Source organism: Salvelinus alpinus, chromosome 6 (genome assembly GCF_045679555.1).
Source record: "Salvelinus alpinus chromosome 6, SLU_Salpinus.1, whole genome shotgun sequence".
Classification (NCBI taxonomy): domain Eukaryota; kingdom Metazoa; phylum Chordata; class Actinopteri; order Salmoniformes; family Salmonidae; genus Salvelinus; species Salvelinus alpinus.
The window spans coordinates 70,557,337-70,579,689 of NC_092091.1; the positions used below are offsets into that span (position 1 = coordinate 70,557,337).

The 22,353-nt window shown below is 44.4% G+C and overlaps 1 protein-coding gene across 1 annotated transcript in view; it reads right to left on the bottom strand.

The window, feature by feature from the left end:
• Window positions 1–648: 648 nt before the first annotated feature.
• The window catches only part of npnta (nephronectin a), a 76,288-nt gene continuing 54,583 nt past the window's right edge, over window positions 649–22,353 (bottom strand). Inside the window, exons 9-14 of the mRNA XM_071407710.1 lie at window positions 22,131–22,253; window positions 20,071–20,568; window positions 13,450–13,539; window positions 12,078–12,176; window positions 11,080–11,339; window positions 649–2,289 (exon numbers count right to left, since the gene is read on the bottom strand). Coding sequence (XP_071263811.1) covers window positions 2,179–2,289; window positions 11,080–11,339; window positions 12,078–12,176; window positions 13,450–13,539; window positions 20,071–20,568; window positions 22,131–22,253 — 1,181 coding nt within the window. The 3' untranslated portion in view covers window positions 649–2,178. The remainder of the gene's footprint in view (window positions 2,290–11,079; window positions 11,340–12,077; window positions 12,177–13,449; window positions 13,540–20,070; window positions 20,569–22,130; window positions 22,254–22,353) is intronic.

A 22,353-nucleotide genomic window follows, 5' to 3' on the forward strand; every position in this document is an offset into this window, starting at 1 on the left:
ACAGGCAGGCACCACATTACTACAAGACAAAACAGCTTGCTCAATCAAGCATGATGGTATTGTAAGTATAAAAGCAAAGCTTCCTTTCATGTAATTAAAAAAGCTTGAAAAGGTAGTGGAATGGGATTAGTGTGGTGTGTGAAGAATCCAATACTTGAACTTGTATGCGGTACAAATTACATTATTGTTGGCACACCTCCTCAAATAGTATAAATTAGGCTCTTTGAGAAGGTTTGAATCCTAAGCAACCTGCATACACATTGTTTGAAGTATAATAGACCAACATAGCACAGGAGGCTGCTGAGGGGAGGACAGCTCATAATAACATAACATGGAAACCATGTGTTTGATATATTTGATACCAGTCCACTAATTCTGCTCCAGCCATTACCACAAGCCCGTCCTCCACAATTAAGGTGCCACCAACCTCCTTTGCGACATAGCTACTGTAGTAGGTCAAAGCTATGTCCCGGAAAAGCTTAGTGGAACATGGGTGGAGTGGTCATTGTGGTGCTCATGTGAATTTCTGGCTTCAGACAAATGCCTACTTCTCACTTAAAGCGTTGTTTTTTTGTTTTAGATTTTATGTAAAAGTTTGTCACACAAAAGATAAAGACAACATGACAATGACACGCTTAGTCAAACATGTATCAGTCAATGTCCCTTTATTTACATAATTGGCTGAGTATATTATGAGAATTTGGTGAACTGATCCAAGCATATAGGTCAGTTTGAATTTCCAACAGATCAGAACCTTCATTATGGCAGATGACACAATAATGCAACTGTGTACTGCGAAACGTTAAAAAACTACTGAGGAAGCGATCTAGTAATTCAACATAAAGCATGAACAGATGGTAATTTATGTACTGTAAACAGCCTTGTATTCCCACAAGGTTCAAATGTTTATCCATATATTGATATTGAATTATAGAAACGAACGAAAACCATACATTTTTCAACTCCAATTAATACTTAAAGTCTGAATTTACATAAACGTATAAACCACACAGCTTAATATGAGCATGAAAGTGTTCTAGAATATGTACACACGACTACATTTACAATAATACACTGGGTGAGAGCCAGAAATCGTTGATACTGTCATCGCCAGTACAACCAACTTGCACTTAATAGAACAAAGCACATAGAGAGAAATCACGGTCAATCTTAAAATTCAGAATGCATACGCCACTTCTCCAAGACCCATTTCAGAAAGTCTTGGAAATAACCCATTCAAATAAAACAAATCTTACAGTGGGAGAAATAAAAAGATAATAATGTCTTATCATGTGAACTTGCATATGGTTGTAGCAATAGTAACATACGAGTGCCTCAGCACTAGTTTTACAGAATTTGATTTGTCTAAATAAACTGAGCAGGGTTTGGATTTTTCCTTCTCCCCATTATCATTACAGGTTGGTGTCTTCTCTTGTTGTCCCTGGGTCGCGTTCATTAGGGCGCAGAACAGGAAATGTTTTAAAATGCTCTGCAATGGAAAATGTAAATAATTGTTTCTTATTGGACAAGCCCTCGTAGTCCCTCTCTGTTTCAGTCAGTTTTTCCCTGTTTGGTACCTAATGAACACGACGCAGGTTAAAACAGTCAGACAATCTAAATGATGGATAGCAAACAATCAAATGTGGCTTCTGACTAAAATTTGAAAGCAAGATGATGAAACATCGATGAAGGCCTTTGGGCGGTGTGGTTGTCTGGGTGGCAGTGCTCACAGGGACGTTTCCAAGGTTACCAGGGGCATGCACAGGTTAATAGTGAGGGACCGGGTGATGAAGAGTTGGAGAGAGTGGGTAGGGGTGGTGGGGGATCACATGGCGAACCCTCTTTCTCCCCTGTGGTTTGGGGCAGTCTTCTTATTGGTGGACAGGTTTGATGCAGTCTAGTTATTGGTGGACAGGTTTGGTGCAGTCCTCTTGTTGGTGGACAGGTTTGGTGCAGTCTAGTTATTGGTGGACAGGTTTGGTGCAGTCCTCTTGTTGGTGGACAGGTTTGGTGCGGTCTTCTTATTGGTGGACAGGCAGAGAGAAATGCCCCTTCTCCCCAGAGGTGCTCTTGGACCCTCTATGGGGGTCCAATCAGAGTCTGCTCCTCCCTGGGCTCTATCTTCTCTCCACTTCTCTCTTTCTTTCTCTCTCCATCTCTGTCTCTCTGCTGTGTGTATTAATGTCTTCTCAGATTGTGCTCCTCGGTGCAGGAACCTTTTCTCAAGGTGATGTCATCCACGGCCATCTCTCCGCTCCGGCCGCGCCCGCGCTCGCCCTTCAGGATCACCTGGGAACAACAACAAAGCACAATAAATAAGTTATTTAGCTTATATAGCACTTTCGATTACAAAATGTAATCTCCAAGCACTTGAGAAGCAAAAACAAAACAAAAAAACAGGTACAACTAATTATCAAAATGGAATGTGAATGGTGTCTAGTCAGCTTCAGACAGAGGTAGCATGGAAAGGCAGTCTGCTATGGCTTGAGAGGAGGGGGGCATCGATGGTTAGACAGGGAGAAAGGCAGTCTGCTATGGCTTGAGAGGAGGGGGGCATCGATGGATAGCCAGGGAGAAAGGCAGTCTCTGCTATGGCTTGAGAGGAGGGGGGCATCGATGGTTAGCCAGGGAGAAAGGCAGTCTCTGCTATGGCTTGAGAGGAGGGGGGCATCGATGGTTAGCCAGGGAGAAAGGCAGTCTCTGCTATGGCTTGAGAGGAGGGGGGCATCGATGGTTAGCCAGGGAGAAAGGCAGTCTGCTATGGCTTGAGAGGAGGGGGGCGTCGATGGTTAGCCAGGGAGAAAGGCAGTCTCTGCTATGGCTTGAGAGGAGGGGGGCATCGATGGTTAGCCAGGGAGAAAGACAGTCTCTGCTATGGCTTGAGAGGAGGGGGCATCGATGGTTAGCCAGGGAGAAAGACAGTCTGCTATGGCTTGAGAGGAGGGGGGCATCGATGGTTAGCCAGGGAGAAAGGCAGTCTCTGCTATGGCTTGAGAGGAGGGGGGTATCGATGGTTAGACAGGGAGAAAGGCAGTCTCTGCTATGGCTTGAGAGGAGGGGCATCAATGGTTAGCCAGGGAGAAAGGCAGTCTCTGCTATGGCTTGAGAGGGGGCATCCATGGTTAGCCAGGGAGAAAGGCAGTCTCTGCTATGGCTTGAGAGGAGGGGGCATCGATGGTTAGCCAGGGAGAAAGGCAGTCTGCTATGGCTTGAGAGGAGGGGGGCATCGATGGTTAGCCAGGGAGAAAGGCAGTCTCTGATATGGCTTGAGAGGAGGGGGGCATCGATGGTTAGCCAGGGAGAAAGGCAGTCTCTGCTATGGCTTGAGAGGAGGAGGGCAATGATGGTTAGCCAGGGAGAAAGGCAGTCTCTGCTATGGCTTGAGAGGAGGGGGCATCGATGGTTAGCCAGGGAGAAAGGCAGTCTCTGCTATGGCTTGAGAGGAGGAGGGCAATGATGGTTAGCCAGGGAGAAAGGCAGTCTCTGCTATGGCTTGAGAGGAGGGGGCATCAATGGTTAGCCAGGGAGAAAGGCAGTCTCTGCTATGGCTTGAGAGGAAGGGGGCATCAATGGTTAGCCAGGGAGAAAGACAGTCTCTGCTATGGCTTGAGAGGAGGGGGCATCGATGGTTAGCCAGGGAGAAAGGCAGTCTGCTATGGCTTGAGAGGAGGGGGCATCGATGGTTAGCCAGGGAGAAAGGCAGTCTGCTATGGCTTGAGAGGAGGGGGGCATCGATGGTTAGACAGGGAGAAAGGCAGTCTGCTATGGCTTGAGAGGAGGGGGGCATCGATGGTTAGCCAGGGAGAAAGGCAGTCTCTGGTATGGCTTGAGAGGAGGGGGCAACGATGGTTAGCCAGGGAGAAAGGCAGTCTGCTATGGCTTGAGAGGAGGGGGCATCGATGGTTAGCCAGGGAGAAAGGCAGTCTGCTATGGCTTGAGAGGAGGGGGGGCATCGATGGTTAGACAGGGAGAAAGACAGTCTCTGGTATGGCTTGAGAGGAGGGGGGCATCGATGGTTAGCCAGGGAGAAAGACAGTCTGCTATGGCTTGAGAGGAGGGGGGCATCGATGGTTAGCCAGGGAGAAAGACAGTCTGCTATGGCTTGAGAGGAGGGGGGCATCGATGGTTAGCCAGGGAGAAAGGCAGTCTGCTATGGCTTGAGAGGAGGGGGGCATCGATGGTTAGCCAGGGAGAAAGGCAGTCTCTGCTATGGCTTGAGAGGAGGGGGGCATCGATGGTTAGCCAGGGAGAAAGGCAGTCTCTGCTATGGCTTGAGAGGAGGGGGCATCGATGGTTAGCCAGGGAGAAAGGCAGTCTCTGGTATGGCTTGAGAGGAGGGGGGCATCGATGGTTAGCCAGGGAGAAAGGCAGTCTCTGATATGGTTATATAGTAGTACATCAATTGAGGACAACCATGATTCAAACACACACTCCAATAACCAATGTATCAGTCGTTGCTAAAGGTCAGTCACAGATGGCAAAGACAAGTCAAGTGTGGTGTCAGACATACTACTGTATACTGCTTTATACTTTAGGAACAGCTGCTCTTTCTATGGCATAGACTGACCAGGTGAAAGCTATGATCCCTTATTGGTGTTACTTGTTAAATCCACTTCAATCATCAGTGTAGATGAAGGGGAGGAAGGAATTTCAAGCCTTGAGACAATTGAGACATGGATTGTGTATGTGTGCCATTCAGAGGGTGAATGGGCAAGACAAAATATTTGAGTGCCTTTGTACAGGGTATGGTACTAGGTGCCAGGCGCACCAGTTTGCGTGTGTCAAGAACTGCAATGCTGCTGGTTTTTAAAATCTCAACTGTTTCCCGTGTGTATTAAGAATGGTCCACCACCTAAAGGACATTCAGCCACCTTGACACAACTGTGGGAAGTATTGGAGTCAACATGTGTCAGCATCCCTGTGGAACACTTTTGGCACCTTGTAGAGTCCAATAATTGAGGCTGATCTGAGGGAAAATGGGGGTGCAACTTAATATTAGGAAGGTGTTCTGTATTTATACTACTGTATACTGCTTTACACTCTCTACATACACGACTGTATACTGCTTTACACTCTATATACTACTGTATACTGCTTTACACTCTTTATATACTACTCTATACTGCTTTACACTCTCTATATACTACTGTAACCTGTTTTACACTCTATATACTACTGCATTTCTTTACACTCTATATCAAATTTGGCCCGCGGGGTAATTATATTTGGCCCGCGAGACAATAATAAATTACTACTAGAGCTGGCCCGCCGGTATTATACAGCGCATTCACCGCTAATACTACGAATCCCATAATGCTCTGCTGTTGTTTTCGCGCGCCAATCAGGACAGGACCCAGAAACGCCCTCTCCTCTGTGACAGTAGTCATAGCAACATAGACGCTACAACTGTCAGCGCGCTATCCCTTCCCAAAAATGGCGAAAAGAAAGGCAGAAAACAGGAGCTTTCTGGACAAGTGGGAGGCAGAATATCTTTCTCTGTGACATCTCGAGCCATCTCGATGCGCTGAACCTACAGCTTCAGGGGCGGGGGCGCATCATCACAGACATGTACGCTGCAGTGAGGGCCTTTAAAACTAAACTGTGCCTGTGGGAGAATCAGATGCTGCAAGGAAACCATTGCCATTTTCCCTGCTGCCAAACCATAAAAGCGCAGATCTCTACCGCCGTGTTCCCATGCGCACAGTTTGCTGAAAAACTCAGTGTTCTCGCCGCTGAGTTTAGCCGGCGATTTGCCGACTTCGATGTCCAGAAATGTAGGTTTGAACTGCTTAGTAATCCCTTCGCAGTTGATGTGGAAAATGCACCAACCAACATCCAAATGGAGCTGATTGAACTCCAGTGCAACAACACGCTGAAGTCAAAGTATGATGCTGTGGGCGCCGCACAGTTTCCACGGTTCATCCCTGACACAATGCCTCAGCTCCGCACCCAAGCTGCTCAGATGCTCTCCATGTTCGGCAGCACTTATCTATGCGAGCAACTTTTCTCCTCGATGAAGATGACCAAAACAACTCACAGGAGACGTCTGACTGATGAACACCTTCGCTCGATACTGAGGATTTCTTCAGCTCAGAGCCTGAGCCCAGACATTGATGAACTAGCATCCAAGAAGAGATGCCGGGTATCTGGCTTGGGCACATCAGATTAGATCAGTGTGCAATAATTAACGTTTTCTTTGTGCACTTTTTCTTGCTACAAGGCATGGGCTTGAATGGTTGATTGATTTATTATCATTTTATTTGTAAAATTATTAGCCAGTGGAAAAAGTTTATTTTGGTATTTAAATCAGAAGGCTGCAAATAGAAAAGAGGCATACGATTTTTATTTAAATTTTATTTATTTAATAAATGAATGCCATTGATGTGTTTTTTCACATTTCGATTTTGCATGTCTCCACTATTAAATTATATATTGTATGGTAATAAGCGATGCTTGTTCCATATTCAATGTTAAAGCAAAACTTGTTTGGGTCCATATTAAAAGGTTCATTTGTTCAATGTTGGCCCGCGACTTTGTTCAGGTTTTACATTTTGGCCCACTGGGTATTTGAGTTTGACACCCCTGCTCTATATACTACTGTATACTGCTTTACACTCTTTATATACTACTGTATACTGCTTTACACTCTCTATATACTACTGTAACCTGTTTTACACGTTCTATATACTACTGCATTTCTTTACACTCTATGTACTACTGTATACTGCTTTACTCTCTATATACTACTGTATACTGTTTTACACTCTTTATATACTACTGTATACTGCTTTACACTCTATATACTACTGTAACCTGTTTTACACTCTCTATATACTACTGTATACTTATTTACACTCTCTATGTACTACTGTATACTTATTTACACTCTCTATGTACTACTGTATACTGCTTTATACTCTCTATATACTGCTGTCTGCTGCTTTACTCTTTATATACTACTGTATACTGCTTTACACTCTATATACTACTGTCACCTGTTTTACTTTCTTTATACTACTGTATACTTCTTTATACTCTCTATATACTTCTGTATACTGCTTTACACTCAATACACTACTGTATACTGATTAATACGCTCTATATGCTACTGTATATCAAATCAAAATCAAATCAAGTTTATTTTATATAGCCCTTCGTACATCAGCTAATATCTCGAAGTGCTGTACAGAAACCCAGCCTAAAACCCCAAACAGCAAGCATTGCAGGTGTAGAAGCACGGCGGCTAGGAAAAACTCCCTAGAAAGGCCAAAACCTAGGAAGAAACCTAGAGAGGAACCAGGCTATGAGGGGTGGCCAGTCCTCTTCTGGCTGTGCCGGGTGAAGATTATAACAGAACATGGCCAAGATGTTCAAAATGTTCATAAATGACCAGCATGGTCAAATAATAATCAGGAATAAATGTCAGTTGGCTTTTCATAGCCGATCATTAAGAGTTGAGAACAGCAGGTCTGGGACAGGTAGCACGTCCGGTGGACAGGTCAGGGTTCCATAACCGCAGGCAGAACAGTTGAAACTGGAACAGCAGCAAGGCCAGGTGGACTGGGGACAGCAAGGAGTCATCATGCCCGGTAGTCCTGACACATGGTCCTAGGGCTGTATACAGCTTTACACTCTATATTATTATAATATTATATACACTCTAATATTATTAATTTTTTTTACTTTACCCCCTTTTTCTACACAATTTCGTGATATCCAATTGGTAGTTACAATGTTGTCTCAGGAGAGAAGGTCGAGAGCCATGCGTCCTCTGAAACATGACCCTGCCAAGCTGCACTGCTTCTTGATACCCTGCTCGCTTAACCTGGAAGCCAGCCGCACCAATGTGTCAGAGGAAACACAGTCCAACTGATGACCGAAGGCAGCTTGCAGAAGCCCGGCCCACCATGAGGAGTCGCTAGAGCACGATGAGACAAGGAAATGCCAGCTGGCCAAACTCTCCACCTAACCCAGACAATCAAGAGAATGCCAAGAGTGTGCAAAGCTGTCATCATGGCAAAGGGTGGCTACTTTGAAGAATCTCAAATATAAAATATAACACTTTTTTGGTTAATACATGATTCCATATGTGTTATTTCATAGTTTTGATGTCTTCACTATTATTCTACAATGTAGAAAACAGTAAAAATAAAGGAAAACCCTGGAATGAGTAGGTGTGTCCAAACGTTTGACTGGTACTGTATATATACACTACCATTCAAAAGTTTGGGGTCACTTAGAAATGTCCTTGTTTTTGAAATAAAAGCAAATTTTTGTCCATTAAAATAACATCAAATTGATCAGAAATACAGTGTAGACATTGTTAATGTTGTAAATGACTATTGTAGCTGGAAACGGCAGATTTTTTATGGAATATCTACATAGGCGTACAGAGGCCCATTATCAGCAATCGTCACTCCTGTGTTCCAATGGCACGTTGTGTTAGCTAATCCAAGTTGATCATTTTAAAAGGCTAATTGATCATTAGAAAACCCTTTTTCAATTATGTTCGCACAGCTGAAAACTGTTGTTCTGATTAAAGAAGCAATAAAACTGTCCTTCTTTGAACTAGTTGAGTATCTGGAGCATCGGCATTTGTAGGTTCGATTACAGGCTCAAAATGGCCAGAAACAAAGACCTTTCTTCTGAAACTCGTTAGTCTATTCTTGTTCTGTCTGAGAAATTAAGGCTATTCCATGCAAGAAACTGAAGATCTGGTACAATGCTGTGCACTACTCCCTTCACAAAACAGCGCAAACTGGCTCTAACCAGAATAGAAAGAGAGGGAGGCCCTGGTGCACAACTGAGCAAGAGGCAAGTACATTAGTGTCTAGTTTGAGAAACAGACACCTCACAAGTCCTCAACTGGCAGCTTCATTAAATAGTACCCGTAAAACACCAGTCTCAATGTCAACAGTGAAGAGGCGACTCCGTGATGCTGACCTTCTAGGCAGAGTTGCAAAGAAAAAGCCATATCTCAGACTGGCCAATAAAAATAAAAGATTAAGATGGGCAAAAGAACACAGACACTGGACAGAGGAAGATTGGAAAAAAGTGTTATGAACAGATGAATCTAAGTTTGAGTTGTTCGGATCACAAAGAAGAACATTCGTGAGAAGCAGAAAAAATGAAAAGATACCGGAGGAGTGCTTGACGCCATCTGTCAAGCATGGTGGAGGCAATGCGATGGTCTGGGGGTGCTTTGGTGGTGGTAAAGTGGGAGATTTATACAGGGTAAATGGGATGTTGCAGAAGGTAGGCTATCACTCCATTTTGCAACGCCATGCCATTCCCTGTGGATGGTGCTTAACGACCACAATGCCAAAGGTCTGCAAGGCTGTAATTGCTGCAAATGGAGGATTCTTTGACGAAAGCAAAGTTTGAAGGACACAAATATTATTTCAATTAAAAATCATTATTTATAACCTTGTCAACGTCTTAACTATATTTACTATTCATTTTGAACTCATTTCATGTATGTTTTCATGGAAAACAAGGACATTTCTAAGTGACCCCAAACTTTTGAACGGTAGTGTATATATAAACTCAGCAAAAAAAGAAACGTCCTCTCACTGTCAACTGCGTTTATTTTCAGCAAACTTAACATGTGTAAATATTTGTATGAACATAACAAGATTCAACAACTGAGACATAAACTGAACAAGTTCCACAGTCATGTGACTAACTGAAGTGGAATAATGGATCCCTGAACAAAGGGGGGGGTCGAAATCTAAATTAACAGTCAGTATCTGGTGTGGCCACCAGCTGCATTAAGTACTGCAGTGCATCTTCTCCTCATGGACTGCACCAGATTTGCCTGTTCTTGCTGTGAGATGTTACCCCACTCTTCCACCAAGGCACCTTCAAGTTCCCGAACATTTTTGGGGGGAATGGCCCTAGCCCTCACCCTCCAATCCAACAGGTCCCAGACGTGCTCAATGGGATTGAGATCTGGGCTCTTCGCTGGCCATGGCAGAACACTGACATTCCTGTCTTGCAGGAAATCATGCACAGAATGAGCAGTATGGCTGGTGGCAATGTCATGCTTGAGGGTCAAGTCGGGATGAGCCTGCAGGAAGGGTACCACATGAGGGAGGAGGATGTCTTCCCTGTAACGCACAGCGTGGTGATTGCCTGCAATGACAACAAGCTCAGTCCGATGACGCTGTGACACTGCCCCAGACCATGACGGACCCTCCACCTCCAAATCGATCCTGCTCCAGAGTACAGGACTCGGTGTAACGCTCATTCCTTCGACGATAAACGCGAATCCGACCATCACCCCTGGTGAGACAAAACCGCGACTCATCGGTGAAGAGCACTTTTTGCCAGTCCTGTCTGGTCCAACAACGGTGGGTTTGCGCCCATAGGCAACGTTGTTGCCGGTGATGTCTGGTGAGGACCTGCCTTACAACAGGCCTACAAGCCCTCAGTCCAGTCTCTTTCAGCATATTGCGGACAGTCTGAGCACTGATGGAACGATTGTGAGTTCCTGATGTAACTCGGGCAGTTGTTGCTGCCATCCTGTACCTGTCCCACAGGTGTGATGTTCGGATGTACCGATCCTGTGCAGGTGTTGTTACACGTGGTCTGCCACTACGAGGACGATCAGCTGTCCGTCCTGTCTCCCTGTAGCGCTGTCTTAGGCGTCTCACAGTACAGACATTGCAATTTATTTCCCTGGCCACATCTGCAGTCCTCATGTCTCCTTGCAGCATGCCTAAGGCACGTTCACGCAGATGAGCAGGGACCCTTGGCATCTTTCTTTTTGTGTTTTTCAGAGTCAGTAGAAAGGCCTCATTAGTGTCCTAAGTTTTCATAACTGTGACTTTAATTGCCTACCGTCTGTAAGCTGTTAGTGTCTTAACGACCGTTCCACAGGTGCATGTTCATTAATTGTTTATGGTTCATTGAGCAAGCATGGGGAACAGTGTTTAAACCCTTTACAATGAAAATCTGTGAAGTTATTTGGATTTTTCCAAATTATCTTTGAAAGACAGGGTCCTGAAAAAGGGACGTTTCTTTTTTTGCTGAGTTTATATATATATATATACTGTATATACACTACTGTATACTCACACTCTCAAGTCCCGTGCCCCACAGTGTGATCTGGGTATGTCTCCAGCCGCTGCCCCCCGTCCTTCCCCACACGGCCGGGCTGTACTGCTTCCCTTTCTTCACAAACACCTGGAGCATACCCACATGGTGTCCTGCCAGCTTGTGGCGGAACGACAGACACAGGTTACCGTCGTTCCAGGGAGGAGTCAACGGGAGGACCAGGCGCGCCCCTCGCCCGCTCTTCTTGTCGCTCACCTCAGGGATGGTGAGGTATTTTCCACCTGTGGAGAGGAAAGAGGAAGAGAAAGTGACATCACAATCAGGGTAGTGTTCAATAGGAGAAAACGGGGGAAAATGTTTGGAAATGAAGGAGATGCCAGAACACTGGTTTTAGTTTTCAGATGCATGTGTCTCAATCAGATGGCTTCATCTTTTTGTTATCGGCAGCTCCATTTGACAGAATACTGTCCTCATTGAAATTCGTGCCAAAACCCCCCCAAAATGTCCTCCTGGGACTATAAAGTTATACTACTTAACAGAGTCAGACTAGGCTGAATTACATTTTCTCTTGACATATGATTGAGTGGAACCATTGCAAAAAAACACACATCTTGTTTTCTCTGAACCAACTGTCCGCCTGTAATCAAGTGTTTTGTTTTGAATACTGTTGAATAATGCAGTCTCTTCAAAAGGCATTTGTTTCTCAATGAATAATAACCCCAGCTAGTTCTACCAAGGATCAGACCTTCCTGTGTAAAACCAGAAACACACTTTTAGAGCCAATGTTCTAATATGAAAAGAAAACTTCTGTGCTTATCATTAAAATGTTAGTATCTGAACGCAAAAGTGAGGTTAAAGGGTTAGTCAACTTTTTTGAAGTTGACATGTATCTTATTTTTGCCTTCCCTGAGGAAATATTGTTTCCTCTGAAGCGTTTGTAGCAATGTCCAGAATAATCTGGTTTGCATTAATCTGGCTAGCAAAAAGTAAAGTCTAAAAAAGTGAACTCTGGTTCTTACCAGATGGGTCCGGTGTTGTCTCCCAGTGCAGGTCGCCATCCTTGTCCCGGATCCAACCGCAAAGGCCGTTATCAAAGGAGCAGCTCAGGTAGCCAGCCTCTGAAGAGGAATTTAAACAACATTGTTTCACATATTACAAGTTTACCCCACAAAGGATCTCCTTGCTTGAACTAAGCTCACACAAAGGCTCTCCTTGCGTGAACGTAGCTCACACAAAGGCTCTCCTTGCTTGAACTAAGCTCACACAAAGGCTCTCCTTGCGTGAACTAAGCTCACACAAAGGCTCTTCTTGCATGAACGTAGCTCACACAAAGGCCTTGCGTGAACGTAGCTCACACCTTGGCTCTCCTTGCGTGAACGTAGCTCACATCACTCCTGCTGTGTGCCTTTGATTCCAACGGATGCAGCATCATTTCCATTCTCTCTTATGTTCATGAAAGAACATACAGAAGATGTGAAAGAAAGGTGGTGAACGCAGTTATTACAGAACAATAAATGTGGATTTCTCTAGAGCGGTGGACTGACAGCGCCGTGATGGATGAAATGGGAACGAACTGATCTGAATTGCCTGCGAAGTAAGCCTTCATTTCACAAAATAAATCGGATGATCACTGTGTGTGGATTTGTGTGTGCGCGCGTGTATGCTTGTGTGTTTATGTGAGTGCATTGTGCATTCGTGTGTGTGTGTGTGTGTGTGTGTGTGTGTGTGTGTGTGTGTGTGTGTGTGTGTGTGTGTGTGTGTGTGCATGTTCATCGAAGTGTGTCAGCCACCATATCATTTAATTTAGCCACTCCGCATAAAACATCAACAAATACTTTGTGGTCATGACAGTGAGTAATCGGATACGAATGATAATTTCGATTTTGATTTATTTGTTTTGGACATAAGCCATAATAATTAATGCGTCGCAAGTACAAATTGGGTCTTGAGATGAATCTAGCATTCATCATTGTGACCCTGAACATATGATCGTGAAAAGCACATAGCAGGATCATTCTCTGAGCCAATGAAAGCACTGTTTCACGCCAAACCGCTGATCCGATCATGTACGGCGTGCCAAAATAAGCCCATAGTGGAATCATTAGGCAATTTAAATAGTGTTTTATTGACATGAATAAATCACATAAGCAAGCCCCAGATGTGGTGGATAACGCTCTCAAGTACAAAGAGTACACTGCTCTTCCTTATTCAAGTGTGTGTGTGTGTGTGTGTGTGTGTGTGTGTGTGTGTGTGTGTGTGTGTGTGTGTGTGTGTGTGTGTGTGTGTGTGTGTGTGTGTGTGTGTGTGTGTGCGTGCGTTTGAGTTACGTCCTCTGTAGGAAGTGTTAGGAAGCGTGGAGATGGTTAGTGTTTGACAAATGTTTCTGTTTACCTGCGTCATCCTTCGCTTCGTCGGCCGTGTTGCCCAGCTCAATGTCAAAGTCGACCCCCAAGACGGTGTTGTGATCATGGTTACGTGGAACTAGGGGAGCAAAGAGAAAAAGAGAAATCAAGAGGTATTAGGGAAATTAATAAGTGTGTGTGTGTGTGTGTGTGTGTGTGTGTTTGTGTGTGCGCGCTACATTGACAGAGAATAAAAAAGACCTATTTTGTTGATAATGATAGATAGTAGGGAGAAGAGCAACATCCTCTGGGATATTTGGCTGTTAATCAGCACACCTACCTGGCAGTTGAATACGTTCTCAGACAGGTTTGACCAACGCCATATATTAGCATGAATATCATTTGGATAGAGACAAAATACATGGCACCTGAATTAGAACAAAAATACACTCAAACACTGCAGTACACTGTACTACAAACGGGTTCACATATTAGGCCCATTCTGCCTACTGTACACAACTCTGCTAATTCAGAACCTGTGATTGGTAGCCACAGAGCAAGGGGTGTGGTGGAGGTGTGTGTGTGTGTGGGGGGGGGGTCTTCAGCTGTTTCTGATGCAATGGCCGTGTAAACGCTGTGACGTGCGCACGCACACACGACCCTGGGGCCCGGCCCCTCTCTCGTGGCACTGTGACACAGCCACTACTGAAATAACCCTCAGTCTCTACTGACATAACTGTGGTCATACTGCCTTATATACTGAAATGCCAAGCCGCCCCAAAGCCTAAAAGGTCACAGGTCAAATGGAAACATGGGAGTTTGTGGGAGCTTAAGACTCACCTTACTCTATGTACAGTACTTCTTGTCTAGCTCAACGTCACTCAAAGGTCTATTGACCAGGTTTAACTTGTCAAACATGATGTTTAGATTAAGTAGCCTATGGAAAATGATATTTTGACAATGACAAAATCTGGTAATAACACGCATGTTATCATCAAAGAAAATAGGATTGATAAAACATAACTGCCAACACCTCAATCAGGGTATGATACACTGATACTGTTCCACAGGCACGACACTTGACCTCTGAATACTAACCCCTGGCTCTCCCACCCCACCTTGTGTCCTAGCAGTCTACTTCATTTACCCCAGTGTTAGCCGCTAGCTTGGGCCACTTCTGACCTGAAATTGATGTAGCACGTCAGCCTGCCTGCCTGTCTGTCTGTCTGTCTGTCTGTCTGTCTGTCTGTCTGTCTGTCTGTCTGTCTGTCTGTCTGTCTGTGGAATCAGGAAGCAGAGGACTGTGCACAGATTCCCTGGCAAGACACCAGGCTCTCCAGCAATGCCAGGCATCCAGGCCATAGACGTATCCAGGCCAAGGAGGGGGGAAAGGGGGGGGGGGGTCCTCACTAGGAGCTACATTAGCTGAGTGTGCTACTGTACACTCTTAGAAAAAAAGGTGCAATCTAGAACTTAAAAGGGTTCTTCTGCTGTCCCCATAGGAGAACCCTTCGAAGAACCCATTTTGGTTCCAGGTAGAACCCTTTTGGGTTTCATTTAGAACCCTTCTGCATGGAACCCAAAAGAGTTCTACCTGGAACCAAAAAGGGTTCTCCTACGGGGACAGCCGTAAATTTTCCATACGCACAAAAATCTTATTTCTCTCAAATACTGTGCACAAATTTGTTTACATCCCTGTTAGTCAGCATTTCTCCAAGACAATCCATCCACCTGACAGGTGTGGCATTTTCACTTTTGGATGAATTGGTGCCCAAATTGAACGGCCTCCTACTCTGTCCCAGATCATAATATATGCATATTATTATTACTATTGGATAGAAAACACTCTGAAGTTTCTAAAACTGTTTGAATTATGTATGTGAGTATAACAGAACTCATATGGCAGGCAAACTTCCAAACAGGAAGTGAAAATTCTGAAAAGGGTCGATGTGAAAGTCATCGCCTATTCATATCCCTGTAATTTATGGATCTGTTTGCACTTCATACGCCTTCCACTAGATGTCAACAGTCAGTAGAACGTGGAATGAATCCTCTAGTGTGATGTGGGGCCAGATGGGAGCTATTTGAGTCACTGGTCTGGCAGATTGCCAGTTCCTGGTCACGCACGCTAGACATGGGATGTCAATGTGTGCCATTACTTTTACAGACATGAAGAAATGCTTCGGTTGGGACGTTATTGGATATATATGATAACAACATCCTGAAGATTGATTCTCAACTAAGTTTGACCAGTTTATTCGACTGTAATATAACTTTTTGAAGTTTTAGTCCGACGTTTGCGTTCAATTGCGCAAGTGTTTGGACACGTGTACTACACATGCTAGCTAAAGGTGCTAATTAGACATAAGTAATGGACATTATAAAACAAAACAACGATTTATTGTGGAACTAGGATTCCTGGCACTGCATTCTGATGAAAGATCATCAAAGGTAAGGGAATATTTATGATGTAATTTCATATTTCTGTTGACTCCAACATGGCGGAGAAATGTTGTTTCTATCTGAGCGCCGTCTCAGATTATTGCATGGTGTGCTTTTTACTAAAGTTTTTTTAAAATCTAACACAGCGGTTGCATTAAGAACCAGTGTATCTTTAATTATATGTAAAACATGTATCTTTCATCAAAGTTTTATGATGAGTATTTCTGTTATTTGACATAGCTCTCTGTAATTACTCCGGATATTTTGGAGGCATTTCTGAACATGGCGCCAATGTAAACCAAGATTTGTGGCTATAAATATGCACATTATCGAACAAAACATAAATGTATTGTGTAACATGATGTCATATGAGTGTCATCTGATGAAGGTGTTCAAAGGTTAGTGATAAATTTTATCTCTATTTCTGGGTTTTGTGAAAGCTATCTTTGCTGGGGAAAATGGCTGTGTGTTTTTTGGATATGGTGGTGAGCTAACATAAATATTTGTTGTGTATTCGCTGTAAAACATTTAAAAAATCGGACATGTTGGCTGGATTCACAAGATGTTTATCTTTCATTTGCTGAATTGGACTTGTTAATGTGAAAGTTAAATATTTCAAAAGAATATTTTTGAATTTCGCGCGCTGCCTTTTCAGTGGAATGTTGGGGGGGGGGGGGGTTCCGCTAGCGGAACGTGTGTCCTAGAAAGGTTAAACAGCATTATCATTACAAAGGTGCACCTTGTGCTGGGGGCAATAAAAGGCCACTCTTAAATGTTCAGTTTTGTCACACAACACAATGCCGCAGATGTCTCAAGTTTTGAGGGAGCGTGCAATTGTCATGCTGACTTCAGGAATATCCACCAGAGCTGTTGCCAGAGAATTGAACGTTCATTTCTCTACCATAAGCCGTCTCCAACGTTGTTTTGGAGAATTTGGCAGCACATCCAACCTGCCTCACAACCGCAGACCACAACTGCGCCAGCCAAGGACCTCCACATCCGGCTTCTTCATCTGCAGGATAATCTGAGACCAGCCATCCAGACAGCTGATGAAACTGATGAGTATTTGTCTGTAATAAAGCCCTTTTTTGGGGAAAAACTCATTCTGATTGGCTGGGCATGGCTCCCCACTGGGTGGGCCTATGCCCTCCTAGGCCTACCCATGGCTGCACCCTTGCCCAGTTATGTGAAATCCATAGAATAGGACCTAATGAATTCATTTCAATTGACTGCTTTCCTTATATGTTCTGTAACTCAGTAAAATCGTTGAAATTGTTGCATGCTGCGTTTCTATATTTTTTCAGTATACAACTTGAACCCAGGTCTGCCCTACTGAAGTCCATGGCAGTTGGACACGACAATGTACAGTGCCACTTTACACTGTGAGAAACAAAGAGCTAAGTATTTCTTCAGGGAATCAATCTCCCTCGGCCAGCAGCTGCACTCCCACGCTTAATAAATCTGATTTACTCCACTGTGTTAGCCGTCCTTGTCGCTAGCGCTCCTCTTGACCCTGTCTTGTTTAATTCTGTGGCAAATATTTGGGCAGTCAACGGGGCTAAAAGCTCAAGAGGGGATTTAACCAAGCCAAGGACAGGCTTTTTCAATGCACACGTTTATTTTTTTCAATGTGTCTTAAAGGGATAATTTTCTGGATTTGTACCCAATTCATAATTGTTTTCTTACCTCCAGAGAAGTTAAGTGTTTGTATTAGAATTTAAATAAAAGCTTTATGGAAAGCCGTGTGAAGTAAACAATGGATGGGATGTGAGTATGAACGTGTGACAAACAAATTTGGGAAAACACTTCTCTTCCAAAATCGTACTTATATTGCAACAATATCACTCCAGAATATCTGTGTTTACTCTCTTGAGGTAATAAATAAATTAAGATTGGGATAAAAACCTGGAAAACGATCCCTTTAAAGAGGAATTTGATTAGCCGTTGGTGACACATTTATGAAATGTTTGTGTGGGTAAGAAGACAGAGTTTTCCTGGGGTACTTCTTTGCTGCGACCACTTCAAGGAATGGATGGAAGGGAGGACGCATCTTCAAAAGGATTCCAGCAGGACCAAGAAAGTGGTTAGCGCTCAATCCCTCTTCCTCAATGACTGGCACGCGTCATCAGCTCCACCTTGACTGATCAGCACAGCCTCAACAAGACAGTTACAGGGCAATCTACAGAGTCTCAATTACTTTACTAAAAGTACTAACACTTTTATTTTACTTTACAAAACGTTTTACTTAATTTACTTTACTAAAAGTAAACAAACAGAAATGTACAAACAAGCTGATGCTTCCAAGTTCTGAACCACTTAAAAAAATATATATCTTTTTTAACCTTTATTTAACTAGGCAAGTCACAATGACGGCCTACCCCGGCCAAACCCTAACCCGGACGACGCTGGGCCAATTGTGCACTGCCCTATGGGACTCCCAATCACGGCCAGTTGTGATAAAGCCTGGAATCGAACCAGCGTCTGTAGTGATGCCTCTAGCACTGAGATGCAGTGCCTTAGACTGCTGACCACTCGAGAGCCCAAGTCTAATTCAAGCTTCTGCAAAGGACAACAGAAATCTGACAACAGTGTTCCTTATGCTTTGACGATCATTCTTGTCCTCTTGAATCACAAATCCAATTAAAATATTCTATTGATATGGCCGGGGCATCGTCCTTTCCTCTCCCTCTCATCTCATTCAAACAAGGCATTTCAAAGACATTCTCCGAGGCTATTCAGCTGAATATACGGATGTCTTCCTCCAAATAAGGCAAACTGATGTGAATGCAATCTACCCGCTAGTTTTATTAATTTTCTAATTACGTGAGGCCATCTGGCTAGGTCGGTGGGAAACATGATCTATCTCACCTCCCAGCATGCACCATGGCTGCTGCACCGCCATCCTTTCATCCTCACAGCCTATTGATCTCAGAGGGCCTTGGCGATGACTTTTAATGAACAGCGTTCAAATGGGCACTGGGATTTTCAGATGTTTTGTAATCCAGTATTATATTAGTCTGATTGCAGATCTGTTTGTGCTGTCTTTCCAGAACAATATAACGTCACACTGACCATTGGAGCTGGCAAGACAGATCTGGTACCAGGCTAGTGTGTTATAGTGCAGGCTGGTCCAATGAGAATAAAGGTGTGAGACTAGTACCAAGTCTGCATTTTTTGCAACTAGGTGAATTATTGTCAATAACTGCATAGCAAGTGGTATTATCATATTATCATATAGAGCCAATGCTATGACCTAGAATGTTCCCCCAAAAGCCATGAGCCAGTATGGTTTCCATGAGCCTGTATGGTCCGTCTTGAGTTCTCTACCAGCCCTTAACTGTGTTAAAATAATGTTTCTCTAGCCTCTATTACCCCCCCCCCCCCGTACTGGCCTAGATAGATAGTGGAATATACTGTGGCAAAAAACTGACAATCCCCCTCAGTTCAATGGCATTCAGATGTTCTCCAGTTTCTGTTGAAAACGGGTTAAGATAATAATACACACGTGATTTCTCTGGACCGCTTCACAACTGATTTGTTGACAGAAAGACATAAAGTGTTTTCATTCTGTCATTGGGAATGGTTGGATGGACATATTTCACAATCATGCCTGATATATTACGAACCAGATGAAATAAATATGCATATGCAAATGGTCACATCCAGTTGGCAGAAACTTGTCAAGCATCTTATCAAGATAAATTGACCGCATATGGGACTCACCACCTGGATTCGGTCTTATGTAACAACATTTTAAATTGTGTTTTTTTTATACATTAGATAAAAGTAGAGACTCAGAGCTAGAAAATGGTATTTCATAGACTGCATTTGAGGAACAATGGGAAAGTAATTCTGCTTTGAAAGTTGATCAACTTGTATACTCAATTTTGAGACTATCGCCTTTGAATGTTTTGCTATCTAGTGAAGAGCTTTTCTTTGTCTACACCCATTCAGCATCGTTCACACCCTCTTCAGCTTTAGCCCCACCCATCTCGTTTCGCTGTCGGAGCGCACACTTGACTCTCCGGCCGATAAATATTATTTATCTTTTTAACCAAATCTGCTGAAAAGTAGCTGAGGTGGACATTCAGAAGTTTATGGATGCCACACACACACACACATACACACACACACACACACACACACACACACACACACACACACACACACACACACACTATGCATAACAGTCAATGTAAACCTCAAGCAAAACAAAAACCAAACTTACTGTGGACGTCACCTCTCTGTTTGGTGACATCCTTCTCGATGGTGTTGTCCACTGGGGTGACAGGTTCAGGCTGTTTTGGAGGAGGCGGGCGACGTGTGGGCACGTAGGGTGGGGTCCTGCGGGTGGGGGGCGGTGGAGAGGTGATGGCGGGACGCCGTGGGGGCACATAGGGCTTACGGGTGACTACAGGGGGTCTCCTGGTGGGTATGATTGGTGGTCTCGTGGGGACCACTGGCTTACGAGGGGCGGGGGGCATCGTTCTTGGAGGAGGTGGGGGAGGTGGTGGTGTGGTTGTAGAAGGTGCTCTAGTAGTAGTTGTAGTGGTTGTGGTCGTTGGTTTGGGAGTGGTTGTGGTTCTTTTGGGGGCGGTGGGGGCGACTCTCTTGGCGGTCATGGGCGGTCGGATCGTGGTGGTGGTCCTCTTGTGGTCCGAGTCAGGGATAATGTTGTGGTGGTTCGGGGGGAACCTGGGGGGATCGATGACCACCTTGGGAATGGCTGGAAGGGAAAAGAACATAGGAAATGGATTGAGAGCTGAATTCTGGGTCTTGTTCATTTGGGAACGCAACATAAAAATGTTTTAAAATGTTTGCAATGGAAAACAAATGTGCGGTTCTAATTGGAGGTGTCCAGATAGTCCCTCCCTGTTTCAGTGTATTTTTTTCTTCAGTTTGGTGCTTAATGAACACGACCCTGACTGCTTCGGTGTTAATGAGGCATAAAGAAGTGGTGACTGCAGTGACCAACTGACCCTTGGAAAGAAAGGCCAGCTCTTTCATCTGCAATGACTTTACCTGAGTAAACAAGCAACCAGCTTTATCTCTGTATCCATAAAGCATACTCCCCCCTCATTGAGGGACTTTAAATATTTTATCTTTGAAACCAAATCACCCCCTTATATCAAGACTCATTTTCTAACATATATTACCACTTTATCCCCTGATAGAGCAGTCATAGTTCTCAGCCCTGAGCTAAAGCCAGCCAGCCAGCCAGCCAGCCAGCCAGCCAGCCAGCTAGCGGTATTCATGTGGGGAGTGATACCAACCACACCTAGAAAAATCCCTGCACTCAGGATCACCCCCAAAGCCTCTGATGTCATGAAGGAGAGACGCGAGACCCATTTATTGTTTGTCCTCGCATTCCACAGGTCGGAGGGCAGAATAGAAAAGGCATTTAGGGACGACTTGAGGAAAAAGGGCTTCATGTTTGAGGACTGAAGGGGGGTGAGGGTAGGGCTGTGGGGCTTCTCAAAGAGAGTCTCGGCTCAAGCTTTCTCAGGTTACGGAGGGGCTTTGATACAGCATGTGACACACAAATAGGATATCGCAAATCAACTCCCTCTCCCTTGAGCCACTTCTGTATCACACCGGTAGGGCGACAGATTGTTTCAAATACCAGTGTCGGGATTCTGCTAGTGCTCTAGGCGGGCGGAGGGGTTCTGTGTGCTGCTAGCTACACTGGTAGCATCCCAAACGGCACCCTTTTCCCTATAAAGTGCACTACTTTTGGCCAGGGCGTATAGCATTCTGGTCAAAAATAGTGTACTATATAGGGAATAGGGTGCAATTTGAGATGCCGACACTGACTGGCATACAGCAGTTCAGTCAAAAGATTCAACTACTGAGGATATATAATGATAATAGATGACTTTTATTTTTGCCATTGAGCCGCTGTGCGGACAGCAACAACAAAGACAAAAGAGACACACAGGCGTCTGAGTGGTCTATCAAGTTAGAGGAAGAGGACACTAGCCGGAGGAAGAAGAAAACGAAAGAGACATCTGACGTCTGGAAAACGTTTGACTGACCCTTTTTTGTCTTTAAAGATAAAGATGGCCGTACTAGACGATAAGGGGCGGGGTTATCTCACTCATGAGTGACAGCCATTACAAAGACAAGAGTTTCAGCCCCTTGCTCTTAAGTTGCAGACTACTTTTCCTACCCTGTAATCTCGTCCACCCTCCAGCCTTCAAAAAACACGACCAAAGGAAATAAAAAAGGGGGCCCTGTCCCCTTTAAAAAGAGAGAGGGGCCGCGGGGCCATTCAGTGGCCTAGCTTACGTTTGCAGTCATGGCCCATCCCTCTGTAGCCGTCTTTGCACTTGCACTTGTAGGAACCAGGCGTGTTATAGCAGGTGGCGAAACTGCTGCATTGGTTTTGGCCTGAGGAGCACTCATCCACATCTGAAAGACAGGAGAACCACATAGCTGAGTATGAGGGAGGGAGGGGAGAGACAAATACAGAATGAAAGAAGGAAAGACAGACAGACAGACAGACAGACAG